Source organism: Cynocephalus volans, chromosome 11, assembly GCF_027409185.1.
Source record: "Cynocephalus volans isolate mCynVol1 chromosome 11, mCynVol1.pri, whole genome shotgun sequence".
In the NCBI taxonomy this organism is placed as follows: Eukaryota; Metazoa; Chordata; class Mammalia; order Dermoptera; family Cynocephalidae; genus Cynocephalus; species Cynocephalus volans.
In genome coordinates, this window is record NC_084470.1 from 24,796,701 (window position 1) to 24,818,627 (window position 21,927).

Consider the following 21,927-nt stretch of genomic DNA (forward strand, 5'->3'; position numbering starts at 1 on the left):
GCCCAGCCCCGGGCGGCCCCCACCTCTCCACCTTGTCACCCGCCCCCCTCTCCAGCGCAAAGAGCAGTTTAAATATAAATCAGTCCTCAGCACAAACAGAGTCTCCGCGAGTCTCGGAGCCATCACCGGAACTGAGTGAGGGCCCAGGTTTGCGGCGAGTGCAAACAAGCAGACGTCGGCTCCGTAAATCTCCCCGAGCGCGTCGGGAGGGCTGCCGGGGCTCACCTCCTCTCCAGAAGCCCCCGGCTCCCGTCGGCCCCTCCAGCGCCCCTCGGACCTGCCCGTTCCTCCCCGGTCCCCTCTAGTCACCCACCCTCGCGGCCTCCGGCCCGACCCGGGGCAGCCGCGATCGCCCCCTCCCGCTCGGGGCAGGCGGGACCTCCTCTCGGGCCGCGAAGCCCCGAGGGTCGCAGCCGAGGTCCCGGCGGCGGGCCGCCGCGTCACACCTGTCGGAGGGGCCTGTCGCGGCGGGGGCGGGGGCTCGCGGCGCCTTGGACGACGGAGGAGAGGGAGGAGGGAGAGCGCGTTTCATCATCTGCGACGGCGGCGGCCACTTATAAACCCTCAGGGCGCGCGCCCTGCCGCTCAGTCTCCGCGCCGCGCGCCTCCTCCGGCCGCCGCAGCCGCGCTCGCCACCTTCCCGCCCGGCCGCAGCAGCCCGAGGCGCCGCGGCTCCTGCCCGCCCGGCCCGCCGCCCGCCACCATGGGGCTCTTGCCCAAGCTCGGCGCGCCCCAGGGCAGCGACGCCTCCTCCTCGGGCCGAGCCGGCCGCTGTCCCCGCTCTGTCTTCGGCAACATTAAGGTGAGCGGAGTCCACGGGGCCGTCCGGGTCGCGCCGCGCCGTGCCGGGCGCACCTTCGGCGGGGAGCCGGCGTCGGTGCCGCCGCAGCCCGGGAGGCGCCGGGCGTTCCGGGGCTCCCCGCTCCGCCCTCGACGCCGCGCTCCGGGACGCATCCCCGGGGCCTGGGACGGCGGGTGAGGGGGCGCCGGGACGGCGGGCGCGTGCTGGGTGGGCGTGTGCGCGCGCGTGCTCACTCGCCCCCATCGGGGCAAGAAACGGGACAGCGAAAGTCCCTGCTGATTGGGGCAACGCTCTTCAGAGAGCCCTGGCACAGGCGACGGAATTCTCCTGCTGTGTGATCGAACACCTCGAGGAACACTTTTTCCGTCTCCTGCGGGCACTTGCTCGGTGGATGGGATGAGCCTGAAGGTGCTGGGCTCTGGTGCCTTGGAGGGGACAGGCTGTGGTTCATCTGAGGTGGAGGAGTCAGAGCCCGTCTCGTCCTGGGGTGGGTGGCGGAAGGGATGCTACCGGGCCGTGCTGCGCCCCTCGATGTTGAGAATTCCCCCTCAGCGGGCAGCTTCCCGAGGCTGGCAACCAGCCCGCACGCTTGGATCAGCTTTCCTGGTCTGGAAATGGCCCCAGGAAAGCACAAGACCCTCACCGTTTGTTAAGACTAAGCAGGTGCCTCTTACCTGGCAAGTTATGGGGAGTGGGTGAAGAGGAGATGGAGTGTTGGCAGCTGTTAGGATGAGAACACCTTCCTCCCCAGGGGTCAGAAATACTTTCCATTCCCTCGCAGGTCCAGGAGGACCTGGAATGCTTGAGTACACACTCCGGCTCTTTTGCCTGTAAAGGCCAGGCAGAAGTGACTGAGGAAGGCACCTCCTGAGAGGGCAAAGCCGCTGTGTGAGAATGTGGGAGGCTGCAGAGCCCGCATCAGGACCCCTCCGAATCAGGGTAGGGATTGTAGTGCAGAGTGTTTCCCACAATCATACAGTCAGATGGGATTGGGTGAAGCCTTTAGTGGTACAATTAGGGGGAACCCAGATCATGCAAAGGGAGAATGACAGTCTCTGTAGACTGGTTATGTGTGTCCATCAGAAAAGGATCTGGGGGTCAGAGTGGATCCCACCTACACACTCATTTAGACTGTTACAAGTGGAGCCGAGATCTCCACTCCTGCGTCTGCTCTCTCCTCATACCACAATAAATAAAGGTTGAATCGACTTCACGATTGTATATAAATAGGACACCGAAATTTTGAGATACTTTAAGATAATCTTCAAATCTCTTCACCTTTGGTCAGACCTGGATGGGAACATTGTGTGCAGTTTTGGTTCCACCACTTAACAGTGTTGTGGAGAAGTTTCAGCAGAGAATTGTGGGAATTTTGGTATTTATAAATTAGGAATTGGGAGGAAAGGGTGGGGGCAAGAGTTGGGTGGTCTGAAAGGAACAGGGCTGCAGTAGGAGCCAGAGTGAGGCAGTTCCTCTCCATTTTCACCAAGAAGGGCAGGAGGGACGGTTGTCCCAGAACAGATTCCTGACAGTGAGGGTAACGCCAAATGAGACTGACCCACTTAGACCCGCCCTGAGTCCCTAAAATATATGAGTTTATGGCAGCAGTTTCTTTGAAGATCTATAAAAACAGGATAATGTCTCACATGCTGGCCAACTGGCCTCCTAAATGAGTTAAGTGTTCATACTGGTTAAGAGTTTCTCTTGACTCTAAAAACCGGATTGTCTTAATCATCGCTTTAGTTGATCCATGGTAATTCTAAGACCAGAATTTGGAGAGATCTCCGCTTAGCTTTACTTTTCAGTCTGAAACCAGATACAAGGTTGGATATCTTAAGGCAAATCTGCAGTCTGGAATTCCATTAGTTAAACTCACTTAAGCCTTTCCCTCCTGGGACTTTGCTATTTGAAGGGACATTTCCTCCTCCCAATGAGATGGGGGTGACTGCCCTCCCCACTCCCAGTAAGGATATGGGCAGCACATGTCTTGGGACATGTGTGACATGGGTGAGAACAGGGAACATATAACCCCAGGATCCGTCAGTTTTATAGGTTCCTTGTTGCTGGAACAGACTATAACCAATTGGCTTTGTGTGCATTCCTGCAAAAACCTATGTACTGTATGATTTAGGGAGAAAAGGGATAAAGCCAGAGGCTCAGATCCATGTCCTATCCCAGCCACTTACTGAAGAGGTGACACAGGGAAGCATTTCTCACCTTTCCTGAGTCTCAGGGAACAATTGAATAATTCCCATCCTGTGGGGCTCAGTAAGGAGTCTGTGGGATGAGGCATAGGAAAATGGCTTTGTAAACCATGCTGGGCTCTCCAGACTGGTATGAATTTGAGATCAGTTCTTGTTTCAACCAGCAGGACTACGTGACCAATCATCAGTTAGTAACTATTGTTACACCAATTCCACAAGGCATAGCTATTAGTTAAGAAAAACTACAGTTAGTGGTAATAATATGGTCCCAAATAATAGTAATAGTAGCTAGCAGTAACTGAGATATATGAATATACCGGGAACTATGGAAATATTTTAGCTATATGTAATTCTCATTACACCTCTATCATGTGGATACAATTATTATCTCCATTGATGATGAGGAAGCTGAGGATTCATGAGGCTGGTCCATTGTGTCTGGACACATAACCAGAAAATGGTGGAGTGTTGAGGGACCAGGTTGGTGAGACTGCAGAACCAGAGACTGTAACCGCTTTGCAGTCTGGCCCTCCCATCAGCACCGTGCTGCTCAACTCTGGTTTAGCAAGTGGAGGTAACAGGGGTGTGTGTGCTTGTTTCCAGTGGGCAGTGCTTTCTCCAGGCCCTGCTGACTACACATCCCAGCGTGAGCAAGGGAGCTGCACTGGCTGCAGGATGGATGCTCCCAGTCGCTAACAGGTTCCTACCTGTTCACTCTTCATCTACAGAGCTTAGCAACTCTGGGTGAATTTTTTGTTCTTCCTTCTGCAGGAGTAAATATAATCGTATTTAGTCTAGAGACAGTCTCTGTTGCCTCTGGAAGCAGAAGACCTGCTTGACAATCACTGACAGAGGGAGCAATTCAGCATCCAGAACTCTAAATTAAAAACAGGTCCATTCAGCGATTACGGGGGTGGGGGTGTCAGTAGGAGGGAGCCTTGGTGGCTCACTTATCCTGGCAGTCTCAAAGAGATCTGTTTCTCCTTAAAATGAAACTTTCTTTCAGGGTCAAACTGAGGTTATCTTATGGAAGGACTGGTTGATTGGTAACTGCTGCCCAAATTTCAGGAAATTACATACCCAAGGCTCCAGTGTAGTGAAATAATGCACATAGAACCAGTGGGGGAACACCCCAGGGCAGGGGTGGTGGGCATTGCAGGACTGGGAAAGAACAGTGGGAAAAAGGAAAGGCAAACCTCAGCTTAGCCTGGGTGACCTCTGACCTGGAAGGACCAAAAATGAGGGTGAAGTGCTTTGTCCTGACCTGTGTCCCTAAGTTCCTGAGGTCTCTTGGGCTAAACTTCTCAGTTTCCAGAGAAAAATGTGATATCCCAGGAACCTGACTGCTGCTTAGGAAAACACTCTCAGCAGAATGCCCTGGTCCAAAGAGTTCCTATGCCCACTCCTCACCAGGGGTGGTGGTTCTCTAATATTTAAGATAGCATCTGTTCCGGGCATCTGCCTCCTGAGAGGCCAGCCAGCCCTGCTTGTAGGGAGTGGGAAGGGGCAAATGATGGGAACAGTGGGATCGGGTGGGTCATGGATCACTCAGACCTGCTCCTCTGGGGTGATGCTCAAAGCCTCTTGGCTTCCGTCTTCTCTCCTGGTGATGTTGACAAAGAACAAACGAAAGAGTGACGTATGTTTCACAATATAGGTAAGCTCATTTTACCTCTTCCTGATTCTCTTTTGTTTGTGACAGTGACTACATTTTTGTCCCATTCTTGGAGACCCAGAAGTGATGTTGGGATGGGAGCATGGCTTCCCCTCACTTGCTTTTCTTCTGCTTGTGTAATAGGTCATGGTATGTGCAAAGGAATAGTAGGTGGTCCCCTGGCCTCAACCCCTCCATGCTCCCCCTCTTCACTCCCTCTGCTTGGTTTTATCCTGTCGCATGGTTTTAACCACCCCCCAGCACTTACTTCAACCCCCTTTCTGCCTGCGGAGGCACTGGCCTGCAGAGAGCTCCAGTGACGGGCCACAGCCCGAGAGCCGGTGTCGGTGGAGCTGAGAAGCCAGGGAGGCTCCTGGGGCGAGTGGGCCTGTCAGAGAACCCTGTGTGGGGCTGGGCTAGTTTGGCCCTTGTTCTTGCCTTAAGTTCGCTGACATGCACTCAGCCATTCCACCCTGTTTCGGTTGAGGAATGACATGAAGAAATAGCTGTGTGAATTTACCCTTGTGTGTATTCCACAGGATCAACACAGATGGGTTGTCACTCACTGTGGTGCTTGGGAGCTCCCTTATGAGGCACCATCAGAGAAAGTCAGCTGAGTTCGTAGAAGCAGACAAAACTATTTATTTTGCACTTTAAAAAAACCTTTTATTTTAAAACCATTATAGATTCATAGGAAAAATAGTCCTGAGAGCTCCTGCATAGCCCTCCCCCAGTTTTTTCCCAGTGGTTCCAGCTCACATAACTATAGTGCAATATCAAAAGCAGGAAATTGACTTTGCTATAATGTGTGTATATTTCTATGCCATTTTATCACACGTGAAGCATTGTGTAACCACCACCCAACCACTTCAAGATACGGAACTATTCCATCGCCACAAAGATTTCCCTTGTAGTAACCCATTTATAGTCACATCTACTCCCTTCCCAATGACCATCTCTAGCCCCTGGCAACCACTAATCTGTTCTTCATCTCTACAATTTTGTCATTTTGAGAATGTTATATAATTGGAATCATATAATATGTGACCTTTTGAGACTGGCTTTTTTCATTCAACATAATGCCCTTGAGTTTTATCCAAGGTCTTGCACGTATCAATAGTTGGTTCCTTTTTATTGCCATTCATGGTATGGCTTTACCATAATTTGTTTCAATGTTCACTTATTGAGGGACATTTGGGTTGGTTCCAGTTTGGGACTATTACAAATAAATCTGCTATGAACAATCATGCACAGGTTTTTGTGTGGACACAAATATCCATTTCTCTGGGGTAAATGCCCAGGAGTGTGTTTGCTGGGTCAGATGGCAGTTGCATGTTGAGTTTTTTAAAGAAACTGCCAAACTGTTTTCCAGAGTAGTTGTACCATTTTATATTTGTACCAGCAATTTGCTCTGCAACCTCATCAGCAGTTGATATTGTCACTACTTTTTATTTTAGCTGTTCTAATAGATGTGTAGGCACATTTCATTATGGTCTTAATTTGCATTTCCCTAATGGCCAGTGTTTTTAAATATCTTTTCGTGTGCTTATTTGCCGTTTGTATCTCCTCTTCCTATATTTTGTCCATTTTCTAATAGGATTTTTTTTAAACTGTTGAGTTTTGAGAATTCTTTATAAATGTTAGATACAATTCCTTTGTTGGGTATATTGTCTGTAAATATTTTCTTCTAGTCTGTAACTAATTTTTTCATCCTCTTAACAAGGTGTTTTACAGAGAAAAAATTTAATTTTGATGAATTCTAATTTAGTTATTTTTCATTTTCTGGATTCTGCTTTTGGTGTTATGTCTAAGAACTCTTCACTGAACTTTAGTTCCCGAATGCTTCTCTTATATTTTCTTCTAAGAGTTTTTAAATTTACATTTAAATCTATATTTCATTTTGAGTTAATTTTTGGATAGGTGTGAGTTTTAGGTTAGGTCATTTTTTCTGCCTGTGGCTATCCAGTTGTTCCTGCACCATCTGTTGGAAAGACTATCCTTCCTCTATTGAGCTGCCTTTGCTTCTTTGTTAAAAATTGGTTGGCCATACTTCTGAGGGTCTGTTCTGGGTTTTCTATTCTGTTTCACTGATCTATGTGTATATCTCTCTGCCAATTCCAATCTGTCTTGATTACTGTAGCTATAGAGCAAGACTTGAAGTTGTGTCAAAGCTTGGTTTTATCCTGCAATGGTATGTATTTGTCTTACGGATACCAAATTTGATAGCCTATTCAGTTTCTCTTCTGCTTTTGCTTTTAGGAAGATATAATGGCAGATTTAGAGCTCACTTTTGGTAACTAGGTGGGATCTTACGTATTTATGTGCTCCAGCTTTTCTTCTGTCCTTAGCTGATTGATATGTCTTTTCCCTTGAACTTGATTTTTAAATCTATGTTCCTAATTTTTTTCTAATCTTAATGATAGCCCTGTAAGAGAGGTATACGCATCTCCAGTTCACAGTTGAATAAGCTAAAGCTCATCCAAGGCCACATATCCAGTAACTGGTAAAGCAGGAATTCCCACCTGGGCCGTCTCATTCCTCAGCCCCCTTCTTCCCATGACCACAGAATGCCTCTCAGTTCTGGTTTCTTTCATCCGTGAGCATTTCGGGCCTGAGCTCAGTGATCTCGAGGTCCCTTCAGATTCTCAGATTCTCATCTCATGCTGTTAAGTTGCTGATTGAGATGAGACTAGGAGCAGGGCCAGTTGGGCCCGAGCTTTGCTGGGACACCTGTCATGAAACTTGGCAAAAGCAACAGGTTGTCTTTGGTCAATCCCCAGCTCTCTCGGTTTAGAAGACATTGATTCCCTGGGCGTGTCTCACTGTTTGGGATGGATTAAATTTGCTCAGGGGTGGAGAATGAAACCAAGGCAGGAAGTCTCAGACTACACTGAGGGGTTGAAGGATGGGATGATACTATCAGTGAGCAGCCCTCTTCCTGAGCCTGTCTTTCAGCATCTTTGCCCTGCTGAGTAGAAATGCTAAGGAGGCTCATGGGGAAAGCCTGGAGGCTCGGGCACAGCCTGAGAGCACAGCCAGAGCAGTAATCCCAGGACCTGTCACCTTTGGGACACTAAGTCTGGTCCACATTAGGTGCTGACCCCCATTCCCCAGGGATAGATTCCCACCTCCCTCTCCAGAAATGTGGTAAACTAAACCGTTCTTAGAGATTTAGTGCACCGGAGTCGTGGAGGAACCTGGGAGTACTGATGCCAAGTTTAATTTTGTTTACCCAACCATCAGTAATACCTTTTTATGTTCTGAAGACTGCTCCATCCAACACCCTTGGGAGATGCTGCCTAGAGCAAAGAGGGCATCAGTTAAGACTCAGGTGCCATCAGAGAGGGCTACATTGAGCTAGTGCTTGTCAAACAGCCCCTCCAAGAGGCCCTGAATTCTAGAAGGTAGCAAACAGGATTCTACATAAAGGTAGGACAAGGGGGTGAGGGGAGATGTCTGTGGATGTGGCTTGACTAACCCTGAATATCACATTTCTTTGATATATTTTTATATTTTATCTGAAAAGCAAGTGAATTTTATATCTTCCTCCACAATCTATGCGTTTCCAAAAAATTTGTTGTATCCCCCCCCTCCCCGCCAGTCTTGGAGCAATGCTGATGCTCTAGGAAGCTGTGCCATGTCTAACTCATGTCTCCCAGATGTGGAATCCCAGATGGAGCCTAGAGTTTGGGAATCACAACACAGGCAGACCTCAAGTCGGAACTAGTTTATCTGGTTAGTTCACCCAGCCAGTTTGTTGGGCTCAGAGGGAACAGTACCTAGACAGTTTAGGTGGGAGAGGTGTGGGGGGTGCAGGTGTCAAAATTCCCAGGCTGAGCCCTGTGAGACACCAGTAGCGGAGCCAGCTAGGGCATGCAGGCCGGCCCCTGTGGGCCTGGGGAAAGGGACAGCAGTGAAGGCAGGGTAGAGAGCACGGCAGGCCTCCGGAGTCACACGCCTCCTGCCCATTTGGCTGCCAGAGAGATTGCCAGATGGGATTAAATGCTCACTTTCTCAGACTGTCTCACAAGTCATCCCTCACTTGTGCCTCAGGCCCTTTTGAAAACTTCCTGCTTTACCTTGATTCGCAGTACATTTGAGGGAAAGTGGCTGGGAGCCGCCCAGACGTTCCTAGCTCGGAAAGCGTTTATTGTCTCCCGTGGGAGGCTCTTTACTAGGTGTTGCTGTTTGCACCTGGCTCCCTAAGAGGCCCCCAAGTTTCAAGAAACAATTTCCTGTAAGTTCCTTGCCTCCCAGGGTGACCACCTGTCTCCATCTGCCCGGGTCTGAGGAGGTTCCTGGGAGACAGGACTTCCAGTTTCAAAACTGGAAAAGTTCTGGGCCAATTGGAACCAGTTGGTCACCCTCCTGTTTCTCGTGCTGTGACATTTTACAAGAACAAACTTCCACCCTCTGACTGTGGGGTAGGGAGGCACCAAGGAGGGGCAGGGATGGGGTCCAGGAATGGAAATGAGGCTCAGGGACCCACAGGAGGAAGACATGGGAGGCTGCCTGGGTGGGTGCAGGGCTCCTGCAGGGCAGAGAGGCCTCTCTCCCTCTCCTTTACACGCATAAGTCCTCCTGCCCAGCTTTCTGCCTTCATTGCTGCTCCTGATTTTTACTGCGTTTTTAAACTCTCCTTGCAGAGAATCTATGCAAACGATGTTAAAACTGAGCTATAGAAAAAGGATGCTTCCTGGTGTACAGAATTTTTGAATTCCAGGTTTGACAGTGACAAGAAAGCTCAAAGTTCAAAGAGGCAGAAATCCTCTCGATGGCCTCACCTCTGCTGGCATAGCTCCGGTGACAGGAACTCGCTGCGTCACAAGGCTGACCCCGCAACTGGTGGCACCACAGGCTTTTAGCAAGTTTCTCCGATGCTGAGCTGACATCTGCACCTGCCCTTCTGGGCATGTCCCTCACAGGCCGAAACTGGAGGACCTCTCACTTCCTGGTCCCTTGCTTCACTGTTTCTCATAGAAAGTAGTCTTGGGGCCTGCTCAGCAGGTTTGAAACAGAAAGCCAGGTGATCCGGGCCACCCTCCTCTGAGAGCCAAACTAGCCTCCAAAGGTGGGCATTGCTGGGGTGCATGTGTAGCCCCCGACTCCTGTCGTCACAGATCGCAAAGGTTTCCTTGCTGGTTCTGATCACTGCAAGGAGCTTGGTCACCACTCATGTGGGTGCCTCAGGCTTCTTGGCAGCTGCTGGAAAGTGGCCCCGGGCCTCTCGAACCAGCAGAAAACTTCCCATGATGGGGTCTTCCCCAGGCTGTGCAAGTTTGTGATACCTTTGCTGGCTGCCAGACCTGCTCCTGCCCCCTCTCTCACAACTCTCACTTCTCTCTGACTTTGGGAGCTGTCATGAAGTCCATCCTCCAGCTAGACGACATCTCTCTGGAGGAAGTAGAGAAGGGGCTCACCGGGGACCATATTCCCTGGCTTCATTGCCAGAGGGCCCAGCAGAGACCCCTCACAGAGGGCACCTGGCTTAATGCTACTGGGGATGTGCCTTGTAGGTCCCATCCTGTGTTCCAGGGCCATATCCCACACACCTCACCCACCCCAGACTGGCAGGGCCAAGTTCGTGAAGAACCAGCCTTGTCTATTGGGCCAGCTCCTCTTCTGGAATTTGCCCCTGACTTGGAAAGTGAGGCGACAGGGCTCTGTGGTTGTCCATTTCATTTTCAAACTGCCCTACTATCAGGAGACTGTCCTGCCATGCAGGTGAAAGCTTCTTTGCTGCAGCTCAGGCCTCTTTCTTCAGTCCTCAGTGTCCTGGGAAATCATCGGCCCTCTGAATCCATGTGTGAATTTAACGTGTAAATGTGTAAACATTACAAGGACTGGGGACATGCATTAGTGAAGTCTGTTTTGGTTGCCTTACAATCACAAATATTCAGAATTCCCATCCTTAGCACCAACCTATTTTTAGCAGTAATTATGATTTTCTGAGATACCATCACAAAGATCAGTACATTGTATTAGGACATATACAAGGGGTCTTCAAAAAGTTCATGGAAAGGTTAGTATTATCTTTTAATTCTATTTTTCCATAGCTTTTTTGAAATGCCCTCATATGGGGCCGAGCCCGTGGCGCACTCGGTGGAGTGCTGCGCTGGGAGCGCAGCGACGCTCCCGCCACGGGTTCGGATCCTATATAAGAATGACCAGTGCACTCACTGGCTGAGTGCCGGTCACGAAAAAACGACAAAAAAGAAAATAAAAAATAAAAAATAAAAATAAAAAAAGAGAAATGCCCTCATATGTACGGTAAGGGGGTACATGGAGGTTTAGTTGTAAATGCAGCTATGTTTGAGGCCTCCTTCTTGGGAGCACCGATTATGTTCCAAATTCAGTGAGATGCCATGAGCAAGGTTAGGTCCTTTCAGAAAAACTATCTGAATAAACCCTCCCCGCCATGCTGCAAGGTGCGTGTTGTCCACATTTTACAGCGGAGGAAGCTGGGAAGCAGCCCTTGGGAATCACCACGTTACACGGTGACAGCTGGAACTGGGGCTCTCTGGGAGACTCTGTTGGAAGACTTTTTCCTTTGTTCCTGCTTTTCTACTTCATCGCTTCATCCTCATAGACACAGCAGAACTACCTATTTATATTTACTGTTGTATTTTCCCAAGCCAAATTGGGCGGTGGCAGTCCTGAAAGTCTTCCCTGCTCAGTTTTTTGTCGCTGCACACTCCCTGCCCCCCAGTCATGAGCCTAGACCCACACTCCAGCTGTACAGCCCATGAGCATTTGGATGCAGCAGGGGCAGGGGGTGGGGGGTAGTGCTCTCACATGACTTAGAAGCACTGGATTCCCAAATTAAAGAATAAATGGAAGCCCAGTCAGCTGCACAACATTTTATCATGTAACTCATCTGTTCAGAAACTTGTAACAGGAAAACGACTTGCATATCTAGTGACTGGAGAGTCAATAAATAAATCATGGGACATCATCTGTGGAATAGTTACAAATCATTTTTTAAAGTTTTACTGAGAATAGTTTAAACTTTGGGGAAGAGATTATTCTGTAATGTTAAGTAAAAGGTGGGAGGATGGACAATCATACATAGAGATGATCCAAAGTTTTAGAAATCACAGCATGTAGCAAGAAGACTTGCAGGGGAGGGTAACACTTAATCAGTGATGATTTTCTCTTTGTGGGAAGCCTATAAATGGTTTTGTTTCTTTAGAATTCTGTTTTCCAGTTTTCTACCATAAACATGTCCTATATTTATACTTAGAAAAAAATCATCAGTTAAAAAGCCCTACAATTTGTGGTGACACCTGCCCTCCTTTGTTGGGTGCACCAAGACATCCCGTTGAGATGTATGAAATGCAGTGTAAGGTGGAAGTGGCTGTTTTCCATGTCCCTGAGGATGGACCCGGGATGCAGCTGGTATTGCAGCCAGGAGGATGGGGGTGTCTGGAAGGACTGTTCCCTACAGTGCTGGCACTGTTCCCACTGCATTACACATCTGTGACCACAGTTGAATCTTATGGCTCCCCAGAGATGGAGGTACAGTCAGATAACAATGCTTATGTCTTAAAGAGAGGAAAGAGTGTGGAACATTTTCTTTTCTGGGAAGATTGAGAGGCAGTTCTGTCCAGGAAGCCCTCTCTGCTCTTCCGGTGCCCACTCCCACAGGCTGGCTCAGAGCTTAGGAATCCATTCCTAAGGGTTGGCTAAACATCTTAGAGAAACAAGAGTATCTCAGCGGTTCCCTGCCGTGTAGGAAGAATAGGCCTGAGGGTGAGATGGTGAGGATGGAAGCTGGGATGGGGTCTAAGTGCTGACTGGGGGTCTTGTCCTGAGCCCAGGGTTTAATACCTGGGAGGTTGTGGGGAGTATCCCTGGATTGGCTTTTACCCAGTCATTTGGTGTGCCTTGTTGAAATCCCACTGTTTGCAAGGCAGCACTCTGCTAATATTGTAAATAGCAGGAGTTTCGGAACTCTGAGGCCAAGTGGTGTTGGGATGGCTACCTGAGACTCCTTTATTCAATCATTTATTATTATTGATCACCAGCTGTCAACCATTAGAGATCTAATAATGAACTAAATAGAGTAAGTTCTAAATTTGGATCATCTCATGAGTGAGATAGATAGTGGACAGATGCACAAACTGTTTAAGTTACAAAACAGGTCATATAAGAGGGAAAAGAACTGGGTTTTATAGCAGTTCTTTTGGAGAATGGGGTAGAGACAAAACTAGGTTCTGCTTAATACATCTGGAGTCATGGACTCAAGATTTTAACAAGTCATCTTTGTGGTTCTCATATAGAAATTCTGTATGGAGAATACAACCATGAATCAGACAGGGTCCCTACCTTCCAAAGGCTGGGGTTAGATGGGATAAGATGGACCATACAGAGCTATGGGAATTACGGTTTCCATTAACATGACAGGTTTACATAACATGGAACCCTTCCTACAAATACCTAGAGATGCTGCATAAAATAGAACAGCACTAAAGATTTAAATAAGTATCTGAGCTTGTAAGAAAGAAAGTGAACTTCGGGTCAAAAGAAATGAAATATGAATTGAACACCAGAATGGTGAGGGCACCAGCTGACCCTACAGCAGGGGATAAGGGAGAAATGTGCATGGTGTGATTAGAACAGTAAAGAGACCCTAAAGGAACTCCTAGCGGAGATTAGGTTTTAGTGCAGGTACGAAAGATGCCATGGGAAGTTGAAACTCATACCCATTCATAAAGTTGGGCCCCTTGGTGAAAGGGGAACTAATAAAATTCTGCCTATCACCCTGAGGACAGCAAAGAGATTTGTCTTTAACAGGTCCTCTGGGTTAAAAAAAAAAAAAATCCTCTGAGAAATTAAAACCCCAAGTCTGTACCACATGGAATTGGAAACAGAATTTATACTATCCACATGGTGTGGTGATGCTTACCTTACGCCATATACAAAAATTAACACAAAGTGGACCAAAGACCTAATTGTAAGATCTAATAAAACTATTAGAAGAAAACATAGGCAAAAACCTTCATGACATTGGATCTGGCAAGGATTTCTTGGATATGACACCAAAAGCACAGCCAACAGAAATTAAAATAGATAAATTGCATTACATCAAAATTTAAAACTTCTGTGCATCAAATGACACAATCAATAGAATCAAAAGGCAGTCTACAGAATTGAAAAAATATTTGCAAATTATATATCTGATAAAGGGTTAATAGCCAGGATATATAAAGAACTTCTACAACTCAACAACAACAAAAACTGATTTAAAAATTGGCAAAGGACTTGAATAGACATTTCTCCAAAAATGATGCCCAAGTGTCCAACAAGCACATGAAAAATGCTCAGCATCACTAATAATTAGGAAAGTGAAAATCAAAACCACAGTGAAATACCACTTCACACTGATTAGAATAGCTCCTATAAAAAACAAAAACAAACAAACAAAAAACAGAAAATAACAAGTGTTGACAAATGTGTGGAGAAATTGGAATCCCTGTGCATGGTTGGTAGGAATGTGAAATTGTGCAGCTGCTATGGAAAACAGTGTGGTGGTTCCTAAAAAAATTAAAAATAGAGTCACCAAATGATCCAGCAATTGTACTTCTGGATATATATCCAAAAGAACTGAAGGCAAGATCTCAAAAGACATTTGTTTGTCCATGTTCATGACAATATTATTCATGATAGTCAAAAGGTGGAAGCAACTCAGGAGTCTATCAGTGGATAAGTGGATAAACAAAATGTGGTATATACATAGAATGGAATATTATTCAGCCTTAAAAAGAAAAGATATTCTGACACATGTTTCAATATGGGTGAAACTTGAGGACATTGTGCTAAGTGAAATAAGCCAGTCACAAAGGGACAAATACAATATGATTTCATTGATATGAGGTATCTAGTAAAATTCTAGGAGACAGAAAGTAGAATAGTGGTTGCCAGGGACTGAGGGGAGGAGGAAAGGGGGAGTTATTCAATGGCTACAAAGTTTTAGTTTTCAAGATGAAAAGATTTTTAGAGATGGATGGTGCTGATGATTGCATAAAATGTGAATGTACTCAATGCCACTGAACTGAACACTTAAAATTGGCTAAGATGGTAAATTTGGTATTACGTGCATTTTACCACAATTTAAAAGATAATATGGATAATTATTAAGACAAAAGACATCGAATGTATACTTTCCAAAGCGGAAGAGAGTAAAAGGGAGAATAAAACCTCATTAAACAATAGAAGGCTGGAAAGGAGAGGGAGGAAAAGGCAAAAAGTAAAACTAAAACAAAAAAATAACTTCATGGTGAATAGGAGCACAACATAATGAGGTACATACAAATCTAGATCTATCAGAAATTACAATACATGAAAATGGACTACTCTCACCATTTTAAAGCTAAAGAACCTCAGATTGGATTAAAAAAATAAAGACAAAATCTAGCTACATGCTATTAAAAAGAGAAATATAAAACAATACGATACAGAAAGGTTGGAAATCAAGGGACAGAAGAAAGTATAACAGAAGAATGCCAACTAAAGAATGACTTATGTAAGTTAATAACAGATAAGAGCATTTAAACCCAAGAAAGTACAATAGGTTTGCAAAGTCTAAAACTGACTAGGGTCTAATATCTAGAATATACAAGGAACTCCTGATAATTAACAAGAAACCCAACAGAAATATGTGAAGGATTTGGACATGTGGACTGGAGTGTCAGCTGGGCTCCCTCTACTCCCCTTACTTTTCTCTGAATGTCACTGTCATTATCTTCCGTCATAAACCTCTGTCTTCTCCATGGCTGAGTCATGGTCAGCAACCAGAGAGTGACTGCCACCCTTCACTGGAAAACTCCCAAGTTGAAAAAATCCCAGGGCAGGGCTCTGATTGGTTCAGCTGGGTCATGTGTTCCTCCCTGAGACAGGGCAGGCTACTCTGACCAGAGACATCTCCTTGAATCTTGTTGAATGGGGTCTTTTTCCAGAACAAGGAGAGAACTGTTCTTGGAAGGGAGCTGAACAGACAAGACAATTGAGACTTCCTACGTAGAGGAAGAGAACAGACTCAAGTGGTGTGGTCCTGCTGCAGAGAAAGGGCAGTGAGGTGAAGGAAAGGGACCTATATGGGTCAGGGTTTGTATTAGATTCTTATTGCTGCTGTAACAAATTACCACAAATGTAGTGGCTTAAAACAACACAAATTTACTATAAAACAGTTCTGGAGGTCAGAGGTCCTAGATTTTTCAAGGTGTTGGTAGGACTGTGCTCCTTCTGGAGGCTTCGGGGGAGAATCTGTTTCCTCACCTTTTCCAGTTCTAGAGTTAGCCACATTCTTTGGCTTGTGGCCCCTTCCTCCATCCTCAAAGTCAACATCCTAGCATCTTTCTATCTCTCTCTTCCTCACCCTTTTTCTGACTCTTGTTTCCCTCCTATAAGAACCCTTGTGAATACATCAGGCCCACCCAGATAATCCAGAATAATCTCCCAATTTAATGTCCTTAACTTGATTATATTTGCAAAAATCCCTTTTGCCATGTAAGGCAATTTATTCACTGGTTCTGAGGATTAGCATGTAGACATTGGGGAGGCCATTATTTTGTCTAACACAGGGTTCAGTCAAACCAGAGACAGTAAAAGACACACACACACACACACACACACACACACACACGAGATTTATCATAAAGAATTGACTTACGCAATCTTGGGGGCTAGCTAAGTAAATCCAAAATTCACAGGGCAGGCAGTCAGGAAGGAATGATCACAGGCGTAGGAACTCATAGGCATCGACCAAAGCTGCTGTCCACAGGGGAAATGTCTCTCTCTCTTTTTCTCTGTATCTCCCTCCATCCCTCTCTCAATCTGCAGCCCTGCATTTAAGAGCTTCCAATCGACTGAATCATGCCCACCCAGATTATCTAGGATCATCTCCCTTACGTAAAGTCAACTGATTATATATTTAATTACATCCGCAACCTCCCTTCACAGCAGCACCTAGATCAGATGCCACACATATCAGAAGCCCAGCATATCACCAGTGTCTAGATGCCCCTTCCTTATCAGTATGTGTTCTGCTAAGGTCACAGGCCCCTGGGCTGCAGACATGAATCCACCGGAGGTGTTCGAAACGTGGGTGAGCTCATGTCTGCTGCTCTTAGGGATGCAGCTGGTAGGCGTCAAGTATTTGCTTAGCTAATCTTTCACCATCTAAAGATGCTTATTGATGATTTCATTCAAGAGTCTTAACCTGCAGGTAGAAATCCCTGCCAAAACAAACCAGGTGTAGATGATGAAACCACTTCTCTTGACTTCAAGAACTCTAGGTGAGGCAGCATGGAGTATTCAAAGTAATTGGAAAGCAAGCCAGGCACTGGATGCTCCTGGCCCACACCGATAGTGTAGCCAGACCCTCACTGTGTGAGGAGTCCCCATGCCCAGATGGGCAGATGGCCAAGGGGAACACAGAGAAATCAAAGGATTTGACTCAACTTTACCCCAGAGAAAGACTTCATTTTTTAGCTGCCCTGTTTTATAGATGGATTTGCACAAGAAGTTGAGCCTTGTTTCCAAGAAAGCGATGTCAAAAAGGAAAGACTTAGGTTGGAGCTCAGGAAGACCTATTTGAGTCTAAGGTGGTGGTTCTCAAAGTATGGGCCCTGGACCAGCAGTATGGGCACCACATGGGAGCTCATTATAAGTACAAATTCTTGGGCCCCATTCCAGATCTACTGAATGAAAAACTGGAGGTAGGTCCCAGCAAGCTGTTTCAACAAGCCCTCTAGGTAATTCTGATTGTAAAGTAAGGCAAATCATAACTAAAGCCAAAATGTGTCATTATTTTAGTTGTTATTTTATTTATACTAAGTTTGCATTTATATCACTAGAGCTAGAGCTCAGACCCTTCAAATCCATTGTACAGACTAGGTCCCCAGACCCCTCACATGCCAGGCTGGGTTCCCAGACCCCGCATGTGCAGGTCTGTGCTAGGTAATTGAGGAAGATTCCAGCAGCTGCTGGCAGATGACATGAGCTCAGTCCTCAGCTACCTCAGTGGCAGCAGCTTACAGGTCCTGTAGCTTACAGGTCTGGCACTGGCCTTGCGGAGGGTCCTGAGGGCACTAGCAGCAGCAGCCTCCAGTGCAGTAGTGGCCTCCCCGTGGCCCCTCTCTCCCCCGGGGCATCCCGGGGGTGGGAGGCCCCCTGGATCAGAGCCACTCATCCTTTATACTAAAGTTCATAACCCAGGACAACTGGGTGCACATGCGCAATTCCACTAGATGATAACCAAGGAACACCTTAGGGCACGTGCCTATTTACATCAAACGCTTGGCAAGATTCAGAACATCTGAGGGGCCCTGACCATTTTCCTATATTTTCCCAACACTGATGTACCCTAAAGTTCGAGAAAGCTTGCTCTGAGGCAAGCACATCTTGGTGCACTGATTCACATGCAGAGGTCACTGAGGTATCGGTGACATCCTTGTGGCCAAGGTATTCATTAAAGTGATTGGCAGAAAGTAATCAGTATTCAACTCAAATGGTTGCCAGGGAAGGTGAGCTTCTAATGTAGGAGCCGCAATTGATGGGAGGAACTTTGGGGAGCATCCCGGGTTGGCCAGTGAAGGCCTCCCAGAGCTTTCTGCTATGGCCTGGGGCAAAAGCCAAGGGCTGTGAACCTCAGGCCCTGAGACCTGCCCTGAGCCAGGAGACAGGAGAGCCAGGAGGGTGCTGAGGGCGGAGCCTTCTCGGCAAGGAGGAGTGGCCGCCACACACTGGAATTCGGAGAATCTGCGGGGGCACTGAGGGCATGCAGGCTTGCTGTGATAGGCTGAGTTCCATGTCAGCCTCCTTTTCTCCCAGATAGTTTGGAAATGGCAAATGTTCTGGGAGCCTGAGGTCAGGAGTATTTTAACTGATGATATTTATAGCTTCATGCTAAGTACTGTGGGTGAACAGGGAATTTGAGAAGTTGGCTTGCTTTTCCCCTCGTGCCTCCTCTTGCTCTTATTTCTCATGCCTAAAGTAGATATCTCATTGTGCAGAGAAAACCTCGATGCCTTGAATGACCCCTCCCAGCAAGGTGGGGATCACTGTGGTCTGCTCCCTTGTTGCTCCCTGGTGTCGTGGGTGGGAAGGGGTCAGGGAGAGCTGTGGGGTGTGGGTACCAGGAGGGAGGTTCTGGTTGCTGTCATCTAAACATGCTCGTCTGATAGAGAAGGAGCAAGCATGCCTTTCTTGACCTCTTGCCTTGACCTCTGCATGTAACAGTTTCCTTTCCTCTCTCACACCAGCCTGGAACCTGAGAAAGCTTTTCCAAGAAAGGATGTGGGCATTTTCTCTGGTACTAACTGAAGCCCCTCTCCCTGAAGACTGGATCACATTCAGTTTCTTCCATTTTTCCTATCCAGACCTTGCAAATGTTTCTCTCCCTCTTTTCCCCTCCTTGCTGATCTGGGGAGTAGAGGGAAAGAGAGGACACCCTGGAAGACATGTAGAAAAGTCAGAAAGGCAAGGCCACAGAAGGAGTGGCCCTTCATTTGGAAAAGTCCAGAAGTAAGTTGAGGCGATGGAGAGAGTAAAGCAGGAATGGGTGCTCGTTGGGGCCAACAGGTGCCCCAGGCTGTGTGCTGGCCAAGACGGCCACAGAAGACCAGGCAGAGGCCTGACCACCTTCCCTCCTGGTGCAATGATAAAGTTGCCCACCCTGGAGAAGGGGCAGGATGGTGACCCGGTGTGCAGACCTCTATTCATCTAAAGACTAGACACAGACTTGACTGGGACCAAACCATATATGTTAGAAATCAAACAACCCCTGTCAGGATCCAGACCCTTGATCTCTCAAAGTCAGATTTCCGACGTGCTATAGCACCTGTCACATGACACGGCCTTGGCCCTTCTAATTCTTTGGTGAGCTTAGCAAGTGAAGTTCTGTTAGGAGGTAGCCCTGAGGTCCATTTCAGTTATGCCCCGCATCTTACGCAGACGCACTGAGTCTAACTAGGCATGAGGCTCTGGCCTCGGGGAGAAGGAGCAAATGTACCAGAGATAATGGGACAAGATATCTTCCCTTGGCTGTGGTCTTGCTCAAGAACTCGGCCATTACATAAAGCCCTAGGGGGATTCATTTCAAGACTCCAAATGTAGCTACTGGGTTACCATTTTAATATGGGGCTTCCTTATGGTCTGGAAGGGACCTTACCCTTTCTTCCAGGGATGAGGTTGAACAGTTGGTAGAAGTGAGGCTCTCTTTCCCTAGTGCCACCTGCTGGCTAGGCTAAAACCCAGGGACCCATTCCTAATGCCACTGCCAGTCAGCCCCCTGCACCCTCTTCCCCAGGTATGTGACTCAAGTTGTCACCAGCTGTGTACAAGGCTGAAGAAAACTGGTCTTGTTGCCCTAGGTGGTAGGGAGGTGCTCAGCTCCCCTGTCTCCCACCGCCACCGACCCCTTTTCCTTTGCTCTCCTCCCCACCCCCATTCCTACCTCCCTGCACTCTCCTCAGTGACCTCCTCTGTCTGTGGAATAGACTGCCAGACCTGTGTCCCCCTGCCTGCTCCCACGCTCACAGTGCCTCCTTGGGTGTCCGCAGGTGGTCTCTCCAGCTCCATGGCCTCAGTCTGCCTCCCACCTCTTGCCCTGCAACCCTCATCTCTGAGCTCCTTGACACCCCCTCCCCTTCTCCTGGTCTTCTGGTTTTCAGATGCTCATTGGCCATCCCCCACATCTCCTGGGTCATCAGGCCATTGCCTTTCCCTGAGCTTCTTTCCTGCTGATGTCCCCTGGTCTCTGCCACCCCCGACTGGGGGTTTTTCTGCCTCATCTTAAGACCTGGAGTGGCCTCCCTGCCTCTGGCCTGTCTGCTGTCTACCCTGTTACAGACTAACCTTTCTAGAATGTTTGATGTGCATTATCCCTGCTCAGAAGTCTTCAGTGATGGCCAGATGGAGATAAAATTCTGTGCCTCCCTCGGGCCCTCTTTCTTGACATGGTTTCCTCCTCTCACCTACCTGTTGAACTTGCTCAGACTAATCAGATCCTTTCCTGACCTCTCATCACCCTGTGTCTTTCCACTGCTCATCCTGTCTCCCTGGCCTGTGATGACTCCTCTTTTTCTCTCCACTTTCTGAAATTCTCATCTTCAAAAACCCAGCTCCAGCCTCCCTCCTCCAGGTATCTGGCCCTTGCCCTCCTGTGTTCTGAACCATGCTGGCTCCATGACTGGTGTTGCTCCTCTGGCATCTGCTGTGCTACCTAGAGTCGTTGCTGCTGCGTGTACACATGCCTCACCTCACTCAGTAACTGCTCCCAGAGGGGGTCTAGCCTTGCTTGGCCCTTGGTCTCCCCTGGAATGTGCTTGGCCCATAATGATATTCAATAAATGTTTGCTTATATTATTTCAAATGTTCTTTCTGGGCAGAATTAGCATAATTGCCCCACTCCCTCCAACACACACATACACAGGCACAGCCCCCTGTAAAATCTGTCAAAGCTGGCGGACAGACCAAGGGAATTGTAAACTGTGGCTGCACCTGCCAGAGGGAGGCACCATTTCAACCATCAAGGGGAGACCTAGCCTATCCTACCTATCCAGGTAAGGATAAGTCTTACTTGTGTGTGTTTTGAACTAAGGGAGGTCTTCAGGAATGTATCCCCATGTAAACCACGACTGTCTTGGTGGAGCCGAGAGTGCTCTAGGCTGAAGGAGAGCATGCTCAAGGAGTCCACATCCAGATAAAGAGGGATGCACTCAAGGAATGGACACAAGTTCAGTGTGACAGGGGCTGCCACCTTCCTGAGCTGGTCCTGCAAAGTGAGGAGGCCTCTTACAGGTGTGTACCTGGGAGGCGCAAGTTTAAAGTGAATTTGGATAATGAAAAGCCTGAAAAAGTAAATCAGTCTGGAGCTTTGTCCTTTATAAGGTCTGGAAAAATTGGTGGGTAGACGTTCGCTGGCCTGTGGAGAAGCACTTACAGACTGGCTGTGATGCTTTCCAGGATCTGCCGTCAAGGACAGCAGGGTGCCATTCTGCACAATGCTCTGAAAGGAAGGAGAGGAAGCTTTGCTTATGAGGAAAAGTCAGGCCCCCTGCATTTCACATGGGCTTCCTGTATCTATTTGGCTCACACAGAGGAGAGGTCTTTGCATTTGGGGGAAATGCTCATGAAACATGAGCAGGCAGGACCTCCAGGTATGAATAAAAGGCCAGTGTGGACAGGAGAGCCTGGGATGAGAAGAGGGACAGCCAGGTGGGGGAGCAGATCCCAAAGGCAAGACAAACAGAGGGATGGAAGCA

The 21,927-nt window shown here is 47.7% G+C and overlaps 1 protein-coding gene across 2 annotated transcripts in view; it reads left to right on the forward strand.

The window, feature by feature from the left end:
• The first annotated feature begins 528 nt into the window (after positions 1-528).
• Positions 529-21,927, forward strand: part of SLCO2A1 (solute carrier organic anion transporter family member 2A1) — an 87,493-nt gene continuing 66,094 nt past the window's right edge. For both annotated transcript variants that reach the window (XM_063114613.1, XM_063114614.1), the window contains exon 1: positions 529-802. In XM_063114613.1, coding sequence (XP_062970683.1) covers positions 704-802 — 99 coding nt within the window. In that variant the 5' untranslated portion in view covers positions 529-703. The remainder of the gene's footprint in view (positions 803-21,927) is intronic.